This window comes from Pocillopora verrucosa, chromosome 3 (genome assembly GCF_036669915.1).
Source record: "Pocillopora verrucosa isolate sample1 chromosome 3, ASM3666991v2, whole genome shotgun sequence".
In the NCBI taxonomy this organism is placed as follows: Eukaryota; Metazoa; Cnidaria; class Anthozoa; order Scleractinia; family Pocilloporidae; genus Pocillopora; species Pocillopora verrucosa.
The window spans coordinates 31,979,083-32,001,604 of NC_089314.1; the positions used below are offsets into that span (position 1 = coordinate 31,979,083).

General features: G+C 38.6%; 1 protein-coding gene across 2 annotated transcripts; it reads left to right on the forward strand.

Moving 5' to 3' along the window:
• Positions 1-1,327: 1,327 nt before the first annotated feature.
• LOC131774506 (uncharacterized) lies at positions 1,328-22,506 on the forward strand. 2 transcript variants are annotated; one of them, XM_066163667.1, is made up of 22 exons: positions 1,328-1,401; positions 1,616-1,685; positions 1,841-2,197; positions 2,511-2,567; positions 3,096-3,231; positions 4,272-4,343; positions 6,165-6,236; positions 7,279-7,350; positions 8,012-8,083; positions 8,506-8,577; positions 8,674-8,754; positions 9,915-9,992; positions 10,996-11,067; positions 14,086-14,157; positions 14,799-14,870; positions 15,456-15,527; positions 16,004-16,075; positions 16,734-16,808; positions 17,151-17,326; positions 18,550-18,675; positions 19,987-21,519; positions 21,903-22,506. In XM_066163667.1, exons 2-22 carry the CDS (start codon positions 1,637-1,639, stop codon positions 22,097-22,099), a joined length of 3,585 nt encoding a protein of 1,194 aa, XP_066019764.1. In that variant the 5' UTR covers positions 1,328-1,401; positions 1,616-1,636; the 3' UTR covers positions 22,100-22,506. The 2 variants fall into 2 exon arrangements, with proteins under 2 accessions (XP_066019764.1, XP_066019765.1); XM_066163668.1 differs by having other exon boundaries at positions 1,328-1,396.
• The last annotated feature ends 16 nt before the right edge of the window (positions 22,507-22,522 follow it).

Consider the following 22,522-nt stretch of genomic DNA (forward strand, 5'->3'; position numbering starts at 1 on the left):
TCGGCAGATTATGTTATTTTATCATTCCATTGTCGAGCCGAGCAATTGGAAATTGAACGGAAAATCTCAAGTTTATTTCATTTTAAGCTCTTCTAGGCAGTACTAAAACAGCCGTTCTCGTTTTAGTATTCAACTCGTTTAGCCTCTTTTTGATGAATTTAAGAGTATCACCATTAATACTGGCTACGTTTTAAAGTTACAGAGAAACCGCTTGAATTTGAAATTATGACAACTTCATGTTAAAAAAAGAAAAGGGTTATTACACCTTAATTCGAGTACTCACGAAACACGAGCGACTTTCTCGAAAAGAAATATTTTCCTAAATTGAAAGAAAATTGCAACCCATATCAGTAAGTGCAAGCTTTGGAGTGTTATGGCGAAATGCATGGTGCAAAACTGTGGCAGTGCGGCTGAAAAGGTCTGTAGGGGATTTTGATAGTTCGTGCAAAATATTCCCAGAATTGTTTTGCTTTGTGCTTCCGAGAAATACATGATCAGTAGGAGAATGAAAATAGGGTATCATGTCAAAGAGTATTTCATATTTGTTGAAGATGAGATTTTTAATAATGATTTAGCTGGTGTTATGCATGAAATCAATTATGTCGCGGATTTATTAGTAATAGATACTAGATCTTGACCGATGAAATTTCCAATTTATATTTCTTTTGCTTAGGGTTTGCTAAGGCTGATTTGACGTTAATTACTTGAAGCACTTTGCGAGAAAAAGATTTAAACTTAGACAGTTGCAGCTGCTTACTTTGTTTTTTAACAATTAAGTTATTTGAGCTTCTCATAAATTTAAACAACTCATTAGAAACCAAGCCAAAATAATCTTAGTCCAAGAAGAGCATTTAAAAGAAGAAAAAACTGATAACTGAAGCAAGAGGATTTTCTTCAGCATAAGAGAAGGACACAAACCAACAGGCAAGTTGCGATTTATTGTTGACTGTAACGTCTAATACAATGACAGTAAAAAGATGAAAAACACCTATGTCTTTAATGTAATGTGTAGGGGTTCGTGATGTCTTATGCTTTCCCTGGGCTATTTCCTTTGGTGATTTTCTGTGCTGTGTTGTGCTGACCATCGCTACAATTTGCTGCTGTGTTTAAATGTTTTTTTCTCTCCCCTCCATTCCCTTTTCTCTCTTTCTTCTTGTTTTGGAACGTTGATGTTGCCATTACTACAGTTCTGTGCTTGTGTTGTTGTTAATCATCTGTTGTGCTGTCTGTCATGTGTTGTTCGTCTATATAGACATCACATGAGACCCTTATCGAATTCTACTGGTCTATACCAGCTTTAACCACCGAAAATCTATTTTTATTTTTTAGATGACACAAGGAGAGATTCGTTTATTTACAAGCCGTACAGCTTAAACACATCTTCCAAAAAATATTTGTAAGGTGCTTGCATTTTTCACTCATTACACAAAAAGTTGACAAAATCTGCAGATAACCAAAAAATCAATGGTTGTATCGTAGTCTTTCGCAACATTCAAAACATCTCACAACTAAGGAGAGATCAGAGCAAAAGTTTCCGCAACTATTTCATGATCGAAGCCTTGTTGTTTCGTCCTGTGAGCAAGGGGCATTTGTTTTTGTTCTCAATATTTTCTAGGTTCAACGCAGATGAGTTAGTATGTCATTTTTCTTCATGGTAATACAGGCATTCTCTCAAGTATGTTTCGGTGAGCAACTTTTCACTTATTCAATCCTTACTTTACTATATTCCTAGGTATCGATACTGTTAAAACATCCACAGAAATGTATACCAGCTAATCTAAAACCACAAATAAAAGGTTTTAATCTAAAAAAGTTAATCAGTCTCTTCCCCCTTCAACAGGAATTCTTAATTCAGACTCTCATCAAATTTATGGCGACAATGGAACAATAACAAGCCCAAACTTTCCAAGATTGTATCCGGATAAATTAAGCATTCTTTGGAACATAACAGCAGTAACAGGAAATCAGATAAAACTCCATTTCACCTCATTTCACCTGCAATTCTCTAAAAGTTGTGACACTGACTTTGTTCAGGTCAACGATGGCCCCTTACCATCCAGCGATGCCATCGTGCGCATGTGTGGTAAGAGAAGATCGGAAAAGATTGTATTTTCAACAGGTCCCCATCTACAGATTTATTTTAACACTGGTGGGAGGAACTCATACCCTGGATTCCGAGTTTCCTACGAAGCTGTTGGTGAGTATTTATCACAAAAAATCTCCCGGCACAAAGCTTTTTCAGTTTTTAGATATGGACGGGAGAAGAATCGAAGAGTTGGGAATGGATTTCTGAGTTGAAAGAAGTAGCTGCAGCCTCTTATGAATAATTTTTCGGTGTTTGAAACTGGGTAGAAGAGGCAATCGAATCATGAAATTGGATCAGATAATTCTCTTCATCTTTCGTCAGCTACGTCTTCATGTCTCATTTTATTGAGTTCATATTGTTTGTAATTTGGTATCAACTGTTCAGGAAATGTCTTAAGGTCCTACCTAATTTTTACAATTTCTAGCTCTCAACCGGAGTTTTGTCAAAGGATTAAAAAGGTGGATGTCGCAACCGTGTCCTGGTAAGTTTTGTAAAACGATGACAACGATGTGGCAAAATCGTGATCGCCCTATCAAGTCACAGAGAAATTCTTTTTTGTTTTCAAAGCAGCACTGGTACTTACTACTAAAACACAGCTTCAAGTTTTATGTTAAGGGAGGACACCGAGGGATAAAAGATGCGAGAAACACGAAGAGACAGATCATGTTTAAACGAATAATGTTAATGTAGTTGTTTGCTGTTGCCAAGGCAATGATGCATTATCTAATTCTGATGTAACACCACATTGAAACTGTTGTGAAGTTTTACAGTGACCCGGAAGGCTCAAACTTTGTTTCCTATTTTGATTAATGCCTCGCAAATCCAATCCTGATTTCAAATCTTGTTTTTCAAATACACATTTATCTGAACATACCCTAACCCCTGACCCTTGATGACTGGCATTCATTTGAAGGGATACCCAATCAATCGCACCTTTTGCCATTAATGGGCATTTTTAAGGAGACTAACCCTAAGCAACAACCTAACTATTTTACATTTGGATCCACAGGGCTAAAGAATCACGATAAAAAGTGTAGATGTGTTCGAGTTGAAAGCGCTGAGGAGTTGTATCTAAGGGTGTATTGCATGGATCTGAAGCTGTCTTCTATCTCGGACGTAAATCATTCTAATATCACCAAACTGCTGTACGTTCACGGGGTAGTTTGTTAAAATGTTTACATATTCTGTTTAAATGAACCAGTTTTGATTAGTGCAGCTAAAAAATCGGAAAGCTGGCATTTCGACAAAGTGCAATTTTGATAAGTCAGTATTTTGACTATAGCTTGTGGTGTTTTAGTTCAATTCGAAATATCAAAATTTGTCTTTGTCCTGTTTTCAGCCTTTTGTAAAGGCTGAAAACAGATGATACTTTGGAAAGTATCATCTGTTCATTTACATATTGCTGTGATATCTGTATCGAGGATCCACGGAGATCTGGCATAAAGTAAACACTTAATTTTTCACTCTGTTGCTTGGTCCCTCGTACTCAAACTTTCATTTAAACGTATTGGTCGATGAATGAAGTAAATTGAGCAAAGAAAAATTGTATAAATACCCCATCAATTCAAAAAATGTGTGGTATACTTCTCTCTACAAACAGCTTCCCCAAGAACATTCTAATATTAGTGTAAGATACGTTCCTCTCAGGGCCACATTATCTTCTCTGGAAATAGTTGAAAACATGCTCAGGATGGGTTTGTTGCTGCTTTTTTTATGTTTTGGTTGTTGTTGTTGCTGATGTTGTCGTCGCTGTTCTTGATGTTTTTGTTGATGTTTTTGTTTCTGTTGTTGTTGAGGTTATTGTTACTGTTATTGTTGATGTTTTTGTTGATTTTTTGTTGCTGTTGTTGTTGATTGTTGCTGTTGTTGTTTTAGTTGTTTTCGCTGTTGTTGTTGTTGTTGATGTTGTTGTTGTTGTTGTTGTTGTTGTTGTTGTTGTTGTTGTTGGTGTTGTTGTTGTTGTTGATGATGATGTTGATGATTATGTTGTTGTTGATGATGTTGTTGTTGTTGATGATGATGTTGATGATGTTGTTGTTGTTGATGATGATGTTGATGATGTTGTTGATGATGATGTTAATGATGATGTTGATGTTTGTTGATGTTATAATTGTTCATTCATTATTGGTTCAGCTTGATTAATCGCAAGGTTAAGGGTTGGCTCTGTTTTAAATTTTCTTTGTAGGGACATGAGCTCCAACAAAATAAGAAGGATTGAAAATGCTGATTTTGCTGGTCTCGAAAAACTCGAAATTGTGTAAGAAAAACTATTTTTACAGAATGTGTGACTATTAATCAGCCATCGATATTTGTTGCGGGGCATAATCACCTGTCATCAAAAATAAAGGCTCAGGTATCAAAGAAGTTCATTCGCACTGAAACTTGTATCGATTCAAGCGGCACGAACAAACATGTGAGAGGACAGGATTACTCTTTGAAATACCATTAGTTTTGATGAAGTTTATATGTTGCTTAACACAGAGAACTTTGATATTCTCTTGATAATTGAATGATGTTTATTATATGGCGATCATTGAATTTAGAACAAGTCTCTGTAAGAATCAAACATCTTGGGAAATGAAAATTTTCAAGCCCCCTTCAAATTTTGCATGCAGTTAGGCACTCAGGAGGGATGCACAAAAATGCCCTTTTGAAAGGTCACAGCAAACTTGTTGCCATGGTAACAACGGCTGCTTGTTCGAGGCTTGGGGCCTCATTTTCATACAAAAACGTCGCAAAAAAAGAGTGAAATGTTTATCTCTCAATCTCAAGCTAAATACAACATTACAAATTTGCACTTCTACAACGATTCTGGAACTGAATTACCCACCTAGCTGGTCATAATATTCTAGTTTTTAAATATGTAAAAGTCTCTGCAGGCCTGCCTCTACTTTTTATAGGGGCAGTTCGCGAAAAAAGCTAAAAATCAGACATTGCATAGCTTTGCATAATTTGGCGATGTTTACATCTAATGTTCCCAACAACAAACGTTTCAGACAAATGAAAAGTGCGAGGCTATGACAGAATGTTATCTTATGAGCAATATCCCGAAGAGAAATCTCGCCTCTGGTTGTCATCTTTTAAAAAACAATTGATGAACCTTCATGGAGGACAACTCGACGTAACTACAAACATATACCTCAAATCGTGTGCATATCATCCAGATTCCGAGTGCTGCACCTTCTTTCATGGGAATTTGAGCAATCAGAAATCCTTTGAAGATACACTGTTATACGTGTATGTCATTTGAAACATGTTGAAATCGGCTGATCTGCACGAAACTATCCTCACACAGGTCATTTGGCATAAACATGCGCGTTATGACGATGGCGTGACGCTGTATTTCTCCGTGAAGTTTCCATCGGTCGCCCCAAAAAGACGAGAAATGGATATTTTAATAGATGTCAGCACATTTCCGCTTTCTGAAGCAAGAACAACCAAAAAAAAAAAAAGAGGATAACCAGCTAGGTGGGTAGTTTCAGCTCCAGAATCGGTGTACTTTTGGAGAAATTCATATAAACAGTTTCCCTGTTTTACCCGACAACAAAAATGACCGAAACTGTACCGAGATAAATAATCTATTGGTGTGTTCACATTCACTCCCAGGGAAAATTAAATGCATCAAAATGAAGACGAATGATGTTACTATGTATGATAGAAGTGCCAATTTGTAATGTTGTATTTAGCTTGAGATTGAGAAATAAACATTTCACTCTTTTTTTGCGACGTTTTTGTATGAAAATGAGGCCCCAGGCCTCGAACAAGCAGCCGTTGTTACCACGGCAACAAGAGTGCTGTAACCTTAAAAAAGGGCATTTTTTTTGCATCCCCCTGAGTGCCTAACTGCATGCAAAATTTGAAGGGGGGGTTGAAAATTTTCATTTCCCAAGATGTTTGATTCTTACAGAGACTTGTTCTTAATTCTAATAGGAAAAGTATGAAACATTGCTTTTCGTCAATGAATATTTTATTTGAATAAGCGGTTATTAAAATGTAGGGGTTAATAGGTCAGGATCGAACTCATAGCCGAGTACCTCAAATAATAAGAATCCTTAATTTAGTCTTTTTATTTCTATAGACATCTTGCAAACAACAAGATCGAAAGTATAGCTAACTATACTTTTGAGAATTTGACGTTACTGCAGGAACTGTAAGTTGAATCACGCTTTTGAAAAAGAAAAAAACATGCTAACATTTAACCAATAGTGTAACCTAATCAACAGAAAAATACTATATACAACGATTTCATGGAAACAGCTGGTCTATTTAAGTGAAGTATGTAAGGTAAAAAAGGAAGCAACTCCTGAACAACATATTTACTTAACATGAGTCCACTCTGTACTGACTTTTAAAACTCCAGTCATTACTGATACAAATTGAAAACACTGCTATCTCCAAATATCTCCTGCAACTCTTTACTGTAAGCAAATTTTTACGGTAGACCACCACAGCTGTATAGGGCTACTCCAAAGAGACGGTCTTAACCGACAGCTTAATTAACCCCGCCAGGTAACTGCTTCTTATAAACAATGATCAGGCCTTTTAGAAGGTTCCTAAAGCTTACGAAGTAGCTTTTCTTGTAGCACTACATCATTACTGCATTACCTATCAGAATATTCTAAAAAGTATCCATATATCGTGACTAAACTCTTATAACATTTCCAGGAACCCCTTATTTATATTTTATTTGGTTTGTCCTTGTTAACCGATCTTGGACAGCAATGATGAAAAACTCTGCGTCTCCTTCCGGTAACCGTGCTCAGGTCTTATGAATTCTCTTCGAATTAAATTAATCAGCATCATTACCACTATTATTATGATAATAGATATTATCATTTGGAACCTACATAATGACCAGCTGTCAGTTAGCGTGTTAGCACTGGTATCGCAGAGGTCATGGGTTTAAATCCCGTACAGGCTTGAATTTTTTTCCATGCCTTCTTTTCACTACTGCTCAGGTAGTGTCCCATACTGCGAAGATCACCTTCATATTCACGTCTTTATCCGCAGTTCACACATACGATTTTTATATATTCACAGTCAGGAGCCAGGTATCATCATTACTATAATATCATTGCATTGAAATAAACTGAAGCTAATCAAAAATACCATATAGTGCCAATACCATCGTCGCTATTATTGAATGGTGCGACACAGGAATCAAACGCCATTTTTGTTTTATTATTAATCAGCGATCTGTCCCAGAACTGTGTAACAAACATTTTCTATGAAACATTTGCTGGAACATACTCTCTGCAATACTTGTAAGTTATTAAAGGCTGAATTTACGTATTTGCTATGGTTGTTAATGATTTCGATCAATTCCATATCATTGAATTCAACTGAACTTACATCTCATCGCACCCTAGTTATGCGTGACGTTACGAAGCCCAATGCACCGATGTGATTGATCGCTTTTTTAGCTTTGATCGAAGCAAGTCGATAATGTAATCCCTAAGCCGTTTGTTGTTGTTGCCTCTTTTACTGTGTATAGTTCTTTATAACGTGACTCGTAATCAGCCGACCTTCTCGCTCGAAAAAGACCGGTGGTTTGCATTTGCAACGCATTATTTTGTTCGACATCAGAAGTGACTACATCGTGTGATAACCGCCCTTATTCACGACTTATGAAAGACTACTTGATGAAAGTAGCTCTAGCTTTGAAAACTTTGGTCGAAATGCTTATTTTTTTCCTCAAGTGCAACGTCAAAACCACGTCGCACTTGCTAATACCAAGACATATAAGAAACGTAACTCATGAGTAACAGTTGGGTGATTTGATTGAAACGTTGACACACGACTCGAAAAATCACTCAAAGATTTTAGCGTGGGCCTGAGCTATGGCCCAGTGGTTTTCAAATTTATATATGGGCTAACTATGTCAAAATTCATTGTCACTATCGATGTTCTCTAATCCTGATATAGAGACCTGGCTGAGAATCTCTTAACAAGTCTCGACAAGAACTCTTTTCAGAACCTCATTTCGCTCGTGACATTGTGAGTTAATGTTGAACTATACCTTCAATCATTTACATGTCTTTAATTTTATTTGACATTAAATGATAGGCACAATCCCACAACCTCTCCTTCCCCCGTAGTAAATTTACATCGTCTTCAACTTCGATCGACAGCATGCACGGGTTTCAAAAACCTGAATGAGCTATCTTGTGATTACGCTTTGCTTAAAAAGGAGGAATAGGCAAATATTTATTTCTTGAGATATTTGAAGAGCACAGTTTCATGGCTCAAAGCCCATGTTGGCTAAGCCAATGAGAACTCTTGAATTGCATTATCCAATGATCCGGTTTTTAATAATTTCTGATATCGGTGTTAGATTTGTGTTATAAAGTGATACGATGATTTAAAGTGTCCTCTGTTTAACATGTCAAGCACGTTTACCTTTCTTTACCTCTTTTCAGAAATCTGAGCAAGAACAATATATCAAGTATTGGAGAGGGGATGTTCCTGAACAATTTCATACTTTCTGAGCTGTAAGAGCTACTAAGTTTTGGCAAAATGTATTTCTCCATGACTCATTTTTCGACTTCAATAAACAAGAGAGATTATGTTTTCATTCGCACTCATAGATTCCTCTCTGGAAATGAGTTACAACGCCTTCATCCCGAGACCTTTTTAAACCGTTGGGGTTTAGAATATCTGTTTGTCGTGTGAGTGTTTAATATACACTAATTTTGATGTTTCCATGAAACATGACCGTAGGCAGAAATTATTCGCATCATGGTCCATTGTAGGAAGACTTAGTGAGTGTCATGATACCATCAGATTGTTCAAACTCTGGTCTGTTGACCTAATATAGACAAGCGATGATAAACAAGCGATAATAGACAAGCGATGATAAACAAGTGATGCTAAAACTTCCAAAATTGCAAAATGTTTCCAGAATAAGTACTGAGAGGGTCAATAACTAAAGCTATAAAAACGCATTTCAAAATAATGTACCAAAATTATACAGTGCGTTAGAATATTACATGTAGAACCATGATAGTGATGATTAAAGTAGCTAAGTGGATTATTGAACATAAGTATAATTGCTCAGGTGACTTTAGAGAAACTCGAGCTCTGATTGGTCGAGTATTGCATCATATCCTACTATAATCACCTCGCACAAGATTATAGCGGGGGCGCTAAATTTCAAAATGGTTGCTTCACGTTTTGCCAATATTACGGGGAAATAATGAACGCGATAGAAGGCAAATTACAATTTTGATGAGCTCGAAAGGGGCTACTAAGTTTGGTATAACAGTAATAATTTACAACAGAAGGCGAAATCACCTGAGCAATTATATTACAAGAGTTATTCGTTTCAGGGTCAGTGAATACTTGGAAATAATATTCAACAATTCTTGCTAAGCCTGAGGTGAATAATTGTTTAATAACCCGTACATATTTCACAGAAAATGTGAGACCCGACCCGAGCCACCCTCTGCTGCTGTTATTGCACAGATTACAATCGCGTTCTGTTTTATTAACTAAACGCCTGGAAAAAGTTCATAGCTTTAGTTATGTTTTACTCTCCATTTTAACCTGTAAAGACGACTTAAAGACTTACGAAATATAACACCGAAAGTTACGCAGGTGAGTCCATGCCAACTTGGTAACATCTTACTCGAAGATGGCGTCCTTACGGTCCAGCGACTTCCTTTCCGATTGCATTCAAAATACAAAGTCTTCATTAACGAAATTCTCTTCACCCGATTATTTCCCTTCTATTCTGTAACCTGTGATTGTATTCTAATTGTACACATGTCTTTTTCTAGCGCAGGCTTACCTACTGAAACAAAAACATTCTTCGTTGAATTCATTTTAGGGATTTGTCGAACAATCGTTTGAAGGAATTACCAGTTGAAGCTTTGTCTTTGGCGAAACCCTTTTTCTTCCATTCTTTGTAAGTATTTATTTTAAATAATACAACGAATTCATATTCAGCTAAAAAGTGAAAGCCTGAGCAGCAAGGTTAACCATTAAAAATTACTTTCCCATTCAATTGAGAGACGCCCATGTCTCTTTATGAAATATCTTGACACATTTACCGAAGGCCGGGATAAGTTATCGACGTACCCTTCAAAGGAGGATACTGAGCCTTTCTAAAACCTAACTTACATTTATGTTGTGAACCAATGATCTTGAAAACTTGTATCTAGAAATTGTAGGATGTAGTTTAGTAAAAGGGAATTTTGTTTCTTTATTGCCGTGAAGCAGTTTAAATGAATTGTCGTCTCAGTACTCGCGTGAAATAAAAGAACGAAAAAGAAAGGAGAGAAGGGAAAAAAATTCTGAACGAGCATCTAGAAAAGCAGATAAGACACATTGGCTGAATTATGTTCGCTTCTGCGCTCCCAGCATGATAAATACATTGCTTCTAAGGCTTTGCTTAAAATTTTAAAGAAAAAGGAAAGGAAAGGATTTCGCGATTTCCTACAAGAAACCCCGAAAATCAAATTCATGTCCTTTCACTAAATTTTCACTTAACTTTAGTTTTCATTGAACTGAAATGACCACAATAATTTTCACCTTTCCTCCACGTTTTTTTTACGGTTCAGAGGCTCCTTCAGTCATCACTGCAATTGAGTTGGCTCTGAACTAAAACCGTTCTGAGCCACGGAGGTAAATAGTTTGGCTGCTAAAAATGTATTCGGAATGACGAGTCTTGTAGCCTATAACATATGCACCCAATGCTTAAAAATCAAATTAATTCTTGGTTCTCAGAGATCAGTCGAGACTAATTATCAATTAATGTCAACTCTAGGTCATGAGCTCAGTTTTTATTTTGAGTTTGCGTGTGCACGCTTTCCCAGCTTATGTGAGTTTATAAGCGTAGCAAACCCAAGAAACTAACTATTTTTTAACTTAAAATTTAAAACGTAAATCATATTGTGTTCTACGTCTAGGATATTACGACATAACCATATATCTGAGATACCATCTGAAGCATTTATCAACAGGACTGTCGATGGACTAATGTGCGTATATAAACCATTAATTCAAATTACAATTTACTGGTCATGGACGTGTTTCTTCCGCAGAGGTTAAACAAACAAAAGACAGTTTACATTGGAGAATCGTGAAATTCAAAATTCGGGCTTCTTGTTTCTAATTGACTATGTACTGCAGGGGCTAGGATTTTTCAAAGGGGGAAGGGGGGTCATACTGTGTCAAACAGAGGATACTTACCAGATTGTTATATCGACCTCCACGCCGTGTTTTACTTTACTTAACTTACGGATGAGCAAAAAAGTGGGATCCTCAACAATGACATTTGCGGGTACCCCAGGATCACGGATGTTAGCCGCCCCCTCGTATTGTCTTCAATTCCCTTCCAAACTAAAGTTAATCCCATTGTTTGCATGACTTTCATTTCGACGAATTCTAAAAAAATTGCGCTCATCCACTCATTCTTAAAATGACAACTTATCAAATTGCAATTTGCGCATGGATCAAAGTGTTTCTTGTTTAACAACAACATACCTCTGATGATGAAATTTTCCAAAATTCATATCTCTCTCACGACCAAACCCATAGCCTACATATACCCGCACCCTCCCCCCAAGGTGAAACGGAAGCGAGGGAAGGTCTACGATAACCTGACACTAATCGTGTTCTGTGACGTTACTCTAATTTATGCTAAATTATGTAGCTTGATAATATGTGGCACATGTCAGCGTGATCACTGGCGCTGCTTGATATATTAAAGATTTTCCAGAGCCACTTGGTAACGAAACGGAGAAAGCAGCCACGGAAAAGCTGCAACAACTCAAATGTAGCGGGAACCTACAAGATCAGGCCGAAGCAGAAGCAACCACCCAGAATCTACGGCGTACCAAAAATACACATAACCAACGCACCGCTCAGACCCATAGTGTCCTGTGTCAACACCCTTGCTTACGACCTATCGGGTCACCTAGCTAGAATTTTGTCTCCTCTCACAGGTACATGACAGGACGGATAATGCATGCACTGTAAGTACCTCCCGTTGTTCCATACAAAGCCTTAGAAAAGTTTTCTAAGGCTTTGTATGGGACAACGGGAGGTACTTACAGTCCACGCGTTTTTCCGTCCTGTCATGCTCCAACTACACAGTGAAGAACTCAGGAGAATTTGCGAACATCATCAACAGAGAGACCATCCAAACAGACGAAGTAATGATATCCTTTGACGTCGAGTCGCTATTCACCAACGTCCTTATAGAAGAAACAGTAGAGGCCACATTACACAGACTCAACAACGATCCGAGCCTACAAGACCGCACAGCGCTCACACCTACCCAGATTGCAGACCTTCTAAACCTCGTCCTGAGATTCACATACTTTAAGTACAACGGAGCACTCTACGAGCAACAAGAAGGTGCACCGATGGGCAGCCCGATTTCCGCCTTGATTGCCGATCTATACATGGAAGCCTTCGACGAACAAACCTTAGCTACCGCCCCAGAACCACCGAGAATATGGAAGCGCTATATAGATTACACGTTCACCGTCATGAAACAGCACAACGCGGATAACTTTCTGAGCCACCTCAGCCAACAACACCCGTCCATCTGCTTCACCATGGAAACTGGGAATAACAACAAGATCGCCTTCCTCGACAGCCTCGTAACAAGGGAACCAGACGGTAAACTGCTCACAAGTGTATACAGAAAACGCACACATACCGACCAGTACCTCGCCTATGATTCGCACCACCCACAATCTGTTAAACGTGGTATTGTCAAGTGTCTACATGATCGAGCTAAACGCATCATCACCAAGCCATCTGGAACAGCCCAGGAGAAAAAACATCTATCCGCAGTTCTCGTCGCCAACGGCTACCCTCCGTCCTTCTTACAGAAGGTGACCAAAACCAGGAATCCAACACCCGAGAGGGAAACAGCATAATTCAAGTCTACCACAGTGCTGCCATACATCAAAGGAGTCTCAGAACCCCTCCGCCGCCACCTACAGCAACAAGGAATACGCACCGTCTTTAAATCCGACACCACACTAAGATCCTGGCTGGTCCTACCAAAAGACCCCGCAGACCCAAACAAGCAAGATGGCGTAGTCTACAAGATACCATGCACACGCGGCAAAGTCTACATCGGGGAGACAGGACGACCCATGCAGGAAAGAATGAAAGAGCACGACAGGGATATACGACTCGCACGCACTCAGAATTCCGCGGTTTCAGAACATGCCAACGGAACCGGACACAAGCCGCTATGGAACGAAACCAAATTGCCAATGGTAGACAAGGAAAGTGTAAGAGGTAATTTACATAAGACTCAACCCAAACAACATAAACAGGGACAACGGAACCGAAATACCGGAAGCGAGGATGCCTACAATAAGAAAACATCTAAACCAACAACACACGAAAAACCAGCGAACGCCTGAGGAAACCATGGTACTTGGAAACAATAGCCGGATCGAAATGCACCAATTACAACAGATCACCATGGTACATAATGCCGTGCCACAACCAGTCGACCCCATCGCAAGAAGAAGACTTGCAGGAAGCAGTCGAAACGTTGCGTTCCACATCAAGTGACTTCGTGAGACAACAGAACAAAAACTTATAATATCATCCAATGCTACCGCGATGAACAACAACCTATTTCCTAACAGTAATGTTCTAGTTTACTCGTTTCCATTTTGAGACAGGATAGACTTTTCAACTCTAATTTCTTTGGGAGAAAATCAATCAACCCAGACATCGTCTTTCATAACAGGATCTGAAAGGTGGAGGAACTTCATCCCCAGATTTCTTGTTGGGTGGAACCGTTCCCGTGGGAATAGTAAACTCCACTACTTACAGCGGGTGTAGGAGGGCTCTGGGCCGTGGGGTTGGTCATGGGTCGTTCGGAAGCTGGTCTCAAGGTTGACTGGGAGTGGCAAGCCTGCTTTTAGAAAAACTCTTCAATGAGTTTACATGAATGCCACGTTACCAGTAATCGAAGTCATGTTCATAACATTGAGACTAATTACTTTATTACCGCCTTGCAGAGATCTTTCTAATAACCAGATCGAGACTGTACACCAGGATGCATTCAAAGGTTATGGCAAAGCTAATATTATGTAAGTAACGTGTCAAGCTCGGCCTCAGACAAGCGTCTTAATGCCTTCTATAGAGCTTAGGTTTCGTACGGTAATTAAATCTTGAGTTTATACTTGCAGTCATCTGAAACAATCCTGAACCACAACGAATAGAATTTTTTTTAAAAAAAGACGACCACACTAGACTGAAAAGCTATGAAGTTCTCATCTGTTGTTCCAAATAAATTGCTCCATAGTCATACTTCATACTTGCTACCTATTGAGTAAAGTGTCTTGCCTAAAAACACAACACAATGACCCCGGCCAGGGCTCGAACCCGGACCACCCTATCCGGAGTCGAGCGCACAAATCATGAGGCCATCGCACCTCCACTCCTGTTATTAATAAATTAAGTTATTACTCGAGGAGTGGTGTACAATGAGATTTACGCCTCTTAAGACCTGTCTGCGGTCATTAAAAAAGACGCCCATTCAATGGTTAAATTTTGACTCATCGTAAAATAGTAGTCTTTGCAAAATCACACCTCATTTTGTTATATTAATAATTCCCATAATTGTCTCTTGTAACCCTTACCTTGGCTACTAGCTACTTTTGATTCCCAGTCCGGAATGTTAATCATTATTGACGTTTTTGTTTGTCTCTGATTGTATGTTTGCCCTTAGATTGCTTGGAGGCAACAAGATTTATCTGCTATCAAATGGGACTTTTAGCAACATGAGATATCTATTTTACCTGTGCGTACATTGAATACTTTTTTTCTTCCTGCTAATAAAAAAGTTTAAGCCAGGGACAAAAGAGGAAGACTTTCTATTTGTTGTGTCATTTATGTGATATCCCAGGCAAATCTACGCTTAGCATCGTCGGAAGGGGGATTCCACACTCAATATGCATATGGCCTGAAAATTGGAGTCTTGGTTGCTGAATATTTCAGAGATCAGTAAAACACTTAAAAATCGTTGTAAACATTGACAAATTATTATCCCTCTTTTCCACGAAAATTGTGTCACTTTTCTTATTTGCCTTGAAGTTCGGAAGTCATTTTTCTCTAATTTAGCCGTCATCTCAAATCGACATCTCAGACCCCGGCATTTCGGTTGCTCCATGTCACGACGCCTGGAAATGCTGCCGGCTAGCTTCAAACGCTTCAGAGATTGCTGAAATAGAAGGCTTCATCACAAGGCGCCACTATATGTGCCGAAGAACTGTATGGGTACAACATTAAGAACAAACCGTAGCCTTCGGTAACTCAAAGTCCTTTCTACTTTGTATGTACAGCAACAAAAAATATTTTCATCTGTGGTTCATTAATTTCTTCCCAGTGATCTTTCAAGAAACCGGATCGCAATAATCGAAAGTCATTCCTTCTATAACCTTTCTTCCGTAAAGCTCATGTAAGTAAGAGATAATTTGTTCAAGCTGCATTTTTTCCTGGAGGTTAAGTAAATTGTTATTAACGCATTTTTTGATCAATAAGGATGTAATCGGGTAGTTGACTTTGATTGCTGTTGTGGACACCTGTAATGTACAGTCATAAAAGGCACTATTGTAGCAGTTTGTTGAAAGTACAATTGAATAGATCTCTTTAGCTTGTATGTTTTGGTTACCCATCAGGTCTCAATTATGCAAACATATGCGCGTGAGTAAGAGGGTATTGTAAAGAGAATTATCACATAACCTGATATGGGAGAAAAGGCATACCCTAGAAGTCACATGATTAATAGCGTTGTTCCTGACTTTCTCCATTCGTTCTTCGACCCGCAGCCCATATTTCCTTGCCCGGCCCAGGCAAACTCAGGAAACATGCTGGTATTACGCGAGGATGACTAAGAGTTCTGATCATCTCTGTCTTATTTCTGAATTATTTCAGTAATCTAGCATACAATCCATTACGCCAAATATCAGAAAGAGCTTTTTCAACAACGCCGGATTTACAATATCTGTAAGCTAAGATTAAATATATATCTTTTCCGGCTCATTATTTAAAAATTGGTTCATATGCCAGCGTGCGTTCATCGAGATATGAAGCACGCGGGAAGTTTGGAGAGCACGAAAGATGCGTAAGAGTTGCTCGAGGCGTAGCCGAGAGCAACTCTAGCTTCGTTCTCGATGAACGCACAGCTGACGTATGAACCAATTGTTTTATCACATTTTCAACCCGAAGGAAATGTTTTTTTGAGGGATTTGTTTGCTGACGTCATTAGCGTGCACAATAGGAATATGAAGCACGCTCGCGCAATTGAATTTGATTAGACAAATTTACTAGCTATGTTATAAAAGCAGTTGAGCTAAGGCAGAGTTACTGGGGTGACGAGAAGAAAATCAGAAAGTTGAGGTGCTAAGAAATTGCTGCGTTATCATCGATGACCTTTTACTAACTATTGTTACACAGTTTAGATTCATGATCATGGTGATAGGACCGCGCTTATTTGCGAGAGCCTCGTTATATTGACAAGTTCTTATATCACCCGATTGATTTCTGACACAATTCCGCGAAACGAATATTAAATGACAGTGTGTGGGGCTATTATATCTCCTGGTATCTGGATATACATCTTGACTGGATGAAGAATTCTTTTATCCTTCACTTATCTCTACAGGATCTTGGTTTTCACCCCTATCAATGTACTTTCACCAAACCATCTGTCGGGACCACGTGACCTGGCGATAGACCTGTGAGGAGATCATTGTTTTTGACATAGGATAAATAGCCCGCGTGTTTCATTCGAAGTTTTATTTTCTACTTTTAGCCGGCAAAATTTTTTAAATATATTCTAAGTTAAGCGGAAGTATTTTTAACTTCCTCGCCTTTTATACAGGTAACTCTAACTCAGTGCCCAGGATTTTAGATTTTGTTTGATGCATTGTAAGATGATAATCTGTAATTCATCATGTGCAGGATGGTTTTTTTTAGCATGACATTGATACCCATAACTAAAGCCACGTTCAGAAAATATGAGCTTACCTAATCTGCCAACATTTGGAAAGTATTTGATCGGTTTCATTTTTCACCACAGGACTCCTGCTCAGCAAATAATCATTTACAATGTGACCATACCCTCACTTATTGGGAGCTCTAACTTGGGGTTCGTTTGTAAACTGACTGAGGGAAGTGTCTCTGAGAATTTATGTTATCCTTGTCCTCTTGGAACATATGCAGGGATGCAAGGAACCTGCGCTCCATGTCCTGCAGGTAGTTGATTACATGGCGATTGAAAAACTTTCTCTCTCCCTATTAAGATATTTATACACTCGTTTTCAAAATATGTGTATTTCATATATATTTTCATTGCCGCAACGTTTTTGAAAACGGTGTAGATTTATACATATATATATACATAAGTTAAAGAATTAAAGAGGACGCATCGATTCTCTGTGACTCTGAGTTTCGCAGCCAAGCGCTCGTCAGACAGAGCGTCTGTCTGACGAGCGCTTAGGCGCGAAACTCAGAGTCACAGAGAATCGATGCGTCCTCTTTAATTCTTTAACTTATGTATACTTAGCTCTGCTACCACAGCATTGAGCACTTTATGCCAAGGTAGACTCTACCACCACATTCATTTATATATATATAAATTTATTAATTGAAAGAAAAGGAGAAATTACAACATTGTACTACAAAACTGTTCCCAAATGTAACTGAAATGTGATCATCGCAGTAAATTTTCCAATTTAAGCAATTGGAAAGAAGAAGCCTGAAAAAAAAAATCAGGACTTCAACGGGATTCGAACCCGTGACCTCCGCGATACCGGTGCGATGCTCTACCAACTGAGCTATGAAGCCACACATTGGGAGCGAGGTCAATTTAATCCCGTTGAAGTCCTGATTTTTTTTTTTTTTTTTTTTTTTTTAAGGCTTCTTCTTTCCAATTGCTTAAATTGGAAAATTTACTGCGATGATCACATTTCAGTTTCATCTACAACCGCAGTACAAATATGAATTATTTCATATAAACTTCACATCATTTCACTGCACGGGAAGATATGAACTCAATAAATTGACCTCGCTCCCAATGTGTGGCTTCATAGCTCAGTTGGTAGAGCATCGCACCGGTATCGCGGAGGTCACGGGTTCGAATCCCGTTGAAGTCCTGATTTTTTTTTTTTTTTCAGGCTTCTTCTTTCCAATTGCTTAAATTGGAAAATTTACTGCGATGATCACATTTCAGTTTCATCTACAACCGCAGTACAAATATGAATTATTTCATATAAACTTCACATCTGTTCCCAAATGTCTTGCTAATCCTCTCTCGTCAGGTGCATGGAACACTGAACAATTAAGGTTCCTTTTAGAGGCTGATCGTTCAAGCATCTGTCATCAAGTATTTCCTCGCATGCCGGCACGCACTCGTCAGCTCATTCTTTTTTTCATCCATTTTTGACGATAAACCAATCATTTTCACACTTGTGCTACAGGTGGTTTTTATCAAGATGAACTGGCCTATTCCGGTACTGGATGTAAACATTGCCCGTTAGGTCATTTCGTGACACTGGAATCCAAACCAGGAAAAGCCATAACAGATTGTATTTTGTGCCCTCAAGGTTCGTGAACGACTATAACTTAAAATGATTGTATAAACTGTTTTATGAGCCATCAGCTTAGGGTATGAAATTGTTTAAGGTTAGTAAAAAAAGTTTTTTGGTTAGATGAACAGCAGAATTACTACAATTTAATTTTTCTTTTCCCTGTTCTTGCTTAAAGGTCGAGAAGTTCAAAATAGCAATTAGGAAATTCTTCTCTAGCTTCCACCATCGACTGTCTAAAAGTGTAACGTTAGGGTGCATGCGTCCAAATTTAAAGTACTCGTAATGGTGGCCACTTAAGGTGATCCTCAGGAAAAAAGTTACTGAGTTTTTTTTCAAAATTTCCTAAAATGATCCCAATCAATCCCTGTTTAGAAAAGTGCAAAGAGGAGATAGATCACCGAGCTTGCATAACCCTCTACGCCCTAACATCAGTACGCATATTCTCCATACTGTTCTCTAAACATTTTCCAAGATGCCGACATGGAGAATTAGTCTAACAATCAAGAGCTTCTTTAGTCAGTGATCAGCTCCTTTATTCTCCTGACCTCAATGTTTGATTTAGGGTGATATGGTAAGAAGAAATTAGATGTCAGTCACTCTTGGGGGTTAAAAGATTAAGTGATATGATGGGCCAATCTTACTGCATTGATGCTATTACTGGTACAACAAGAAAATATAAACATCAGTTGATATTTTTTTTCCTGATTTCGTAATTTTTATGCGCCGTACAAGATGTGCATTGTAATACTGAGGAATCACCTTAAAGTGCCTATGACACGAAATTTTTTTTTGCGTTTTTTGGTTGATAACTGCATTCACAATCAGAAATAACTGACTTAAGCGGCTTGCAAGTTCTCCTTGACCATTTTTTTGTGCATTGAAAGTACGATTTTTTACGTCATCACCCGCTGATTCGTTACCAGTTCACGGCACACTTGTAAGACAAAATAAGAGCACTTTAGGGCCAGGAAAATACTTGTTTTAATTTTTCTTCTATCGGAATTGGTTTGTACATATGATAAGCAAAATATTTACGCAAACAAATTTTTCGTGTCACAGGCACTTTAAGTAGGACTGGCGAGTATTTTCAAGATTATTCATATTGAGCGAGCAAAAATATATTTCTCTATTTCTTCGGCCTCTGTGCCTAGACTAGAATTAGTATAAAAGCTCTATTCAGACGGCGACACTATTTGGTTCAACAAGCCTTTATCGTTGATGACTTTCAATTTCATCTTAAATGTTATGCGATGAACAACAAAGCCACGTTTGTGTTTTTTACATTTTACGTTTATTTACGTTTTACGTTTACGTTTTTTGTTTCAGGCACCCAATATACAAAGTTTGCTGGCTTTAAAGGGTGCGAGTGCTTACCGAATTTTTATCGAATGGATCGATTTGGCCAATGCATGCAATGTCTATCACGAGGACTATCATGCCAAAACGAGTCAGTGAGGCTACAGCCAGGATTCTATTGGAAATGGCCATCGAACGACAGTCTCACGAAATACCAAAAATTCTCAACAGATCTTTTAGTCAACAGTGACTCCTACACACTACTCAGATTCCAAGGAACAGTGCCGCCGGTTTACGAATGTCTAGCAAAAGAGGCATGTCTTGGAGGTATGGAGTCGAAGTGTTCCTATGGATACGAGGGTCCATTATGCGCCGTTTGCAGTAAAGGACATTACCAATTGTTCAACCGCTGTCGCAAATGTCCCAAACTACTTTGGTTCATTTTGCAAGTGAGTGGTATCACCATCATATGTACTATTCTCACAGCAAGCGTGATTTTGGGAAGGAAAAAAACTTGTGCATCCGGTAGAAAAGTGACTGACATGATGTTAGCTCGTCTTAAGATCGTCATTGGCTTTTACCAAGTCACATATGGAACCTTAAACACGTTCTCTTACGTTGAATGGCCCAATGCGTTATGGACGCTTGTGCATTATGCAAACATAGTGCAGCTGAACTTACTGGATATTATACCGTTGCAGTGTATCAGCAACGGAATAACAGTAAATGCGTACACCAGATTACTAGTTGTAATTGGGCTACACACGGCACTTCTCATCCTTGCAACTCTAGTCTACCAGCTTAGGAAACTGCTGCTTTTTAAAAAGGGGCTCAATAATTTGGAATTGACTGAATCTCTGTCCGCTGAAAGAACTCAGGTCTATCGGATTGTTTCCCTCTTGGTTTTTGTGACTTTCCCCTGGACTTGTACCACCATCTTAAGCTTTCTGTCCCCAACATGTCAACAGATTTGCTCCAGCACAGACGTGTGTCAGTCTTTCTTGCTCGCCGACTTCACAGTCCAGTGTTTCACCGAGAAGTACAACAGATATACAATAGCTGTTTATTTCTTACTTCTACCTGTTGTAGGTGTACCAGCCGTAGTTCTCTTTTTACTATGGAGGTACTTCCATAGAAAGATCCACGACCAAGAGGAAACCCAACATCGCAAAGGAAGGGAAATGTCTATTGGTCTCAGTTTCCTGTACGAAAATTATGCTCGGCAGTGTTGGTTTTGGGAACTTTTCGAGCTGATCAGAAAAGTAGGGGTGACGTCATTACTCTTGCTTATGGGGGCTAACACACGAAGTTATTTGGGTGCTGCTGCCATAACATCAGGGATCTACACTATTTTAGTGGCTTATTTCAAGCCTATCAGGGACACGTTTGAACATTGGTTGCAGCTTGTGGCACTTATCGCAAACTTTGTCACCTTAAACGTTGGGATGCTATTAAAAATACCAATTGACGAGGTTTCATTGGAAAGCCAGAGAGAAAGAGACAGTAACTTTGTTTCAGTCATATTGGTGGTTGTAAATGTAACCGTTATAGCCGTTGTGGCAGGTAAGAATTTAAGTTCTATGCTAAACGTAGCATGTATAAAAGCTAGTGACATCCCCACAGTACGAGTCAATGAGCTCAATTCCTCTTATGGTCCCCTTTGAAAATAGAGAAATATTTATGTTCCAATGTAGGTGCATAACACAGGTGTAATGTTTTAATCAGTTCAAGCTAAAGAACCATTTATTCCACAACACAACTTGTGCCGAACACTAACAACAGCGTTAGACAGAGACAGCCAACCCATGCAACAGCAAGATAAACTGAACTTTCTTCATTGATTTCGCATTTAACAACTAATACAAAAAGTATCGCTGATGTAGCATTCACCTTAGTCAGATGTTTCTTTCCAAACCAATAGTTGACTTTGTCCTCTTGAATTGCAGTGCAGTACATCTCTAACTTCGTCAATTCCATAAATTATGTGAGAAAAAATCCTCAGTGTGGAGCTAGCTGCTGCGCGACATTCATGATGATTATAGTTGGGGCAGGAGAAGATGCCACGGGGCTGGAAACTAAAGACTCATCTCCGGTCCAGGCAACTCGGTCTCAGACAAGAAACATCACCGAGCTAAGATCTTAAAGTAGACAACAAGACGCTTACAAAACAGAAAATAGAAGTTTTTTTGTCAAGAATTCTTCCTCTGGTTAATGAGAGAATAGTTGTTAACGAATACGGATGATTCTTTTGATTTTGGATTATACTAAGCAATCCCAAACATACTATATCCCCGCATCAGCGTAAAAAAATTATTAAGTAGATTGTAGAGTAGAGTAATATGTATTCTTGTTATGATGCAATTGCAAATTAAGAGCTTATCTCGTTAGATCGTTGTTTATTAGCAGTGACATTCCAACCAACTCGTGTTTGAAACAAAAAGGAATCAAGCTTTCCAAGGGAATCATAGCGCCTAACAAGATTGCAGTTAACAAAATGTAAAGCTTATAGATTACGATCACTTCCAAGTATATCAATCATTGTATAATAAGCTGAATTGTACGTGCA

What these genes read in the sequence shown, in the direction of transcription:
- LOC131774506 (XM_066163667.1), top strand. Translation starts at nt 1,637, where the DNA reads ATGTCATTTTTCTTCATGGTAATACAGGCATTCTCTCAAGTATGTTTC. An exon ending in CCCTTTTTCTTCCATTCTTT is followed by an intron (nt 9,993 to 10,995) that starts GTAAGTATTTAT and finishes TTCTACGTCTAG; the next exon opens with GATATTACGACATAACCATA. An exon ending in ACGCCGGATTTACAATATCT is followed by an intron (nt 16,076 to 16,733) that starts GTAAGCTAAGAT and finishes TTATCTCTACAG; the next exon opens with GATCTTGGTTTTCACCCCTA.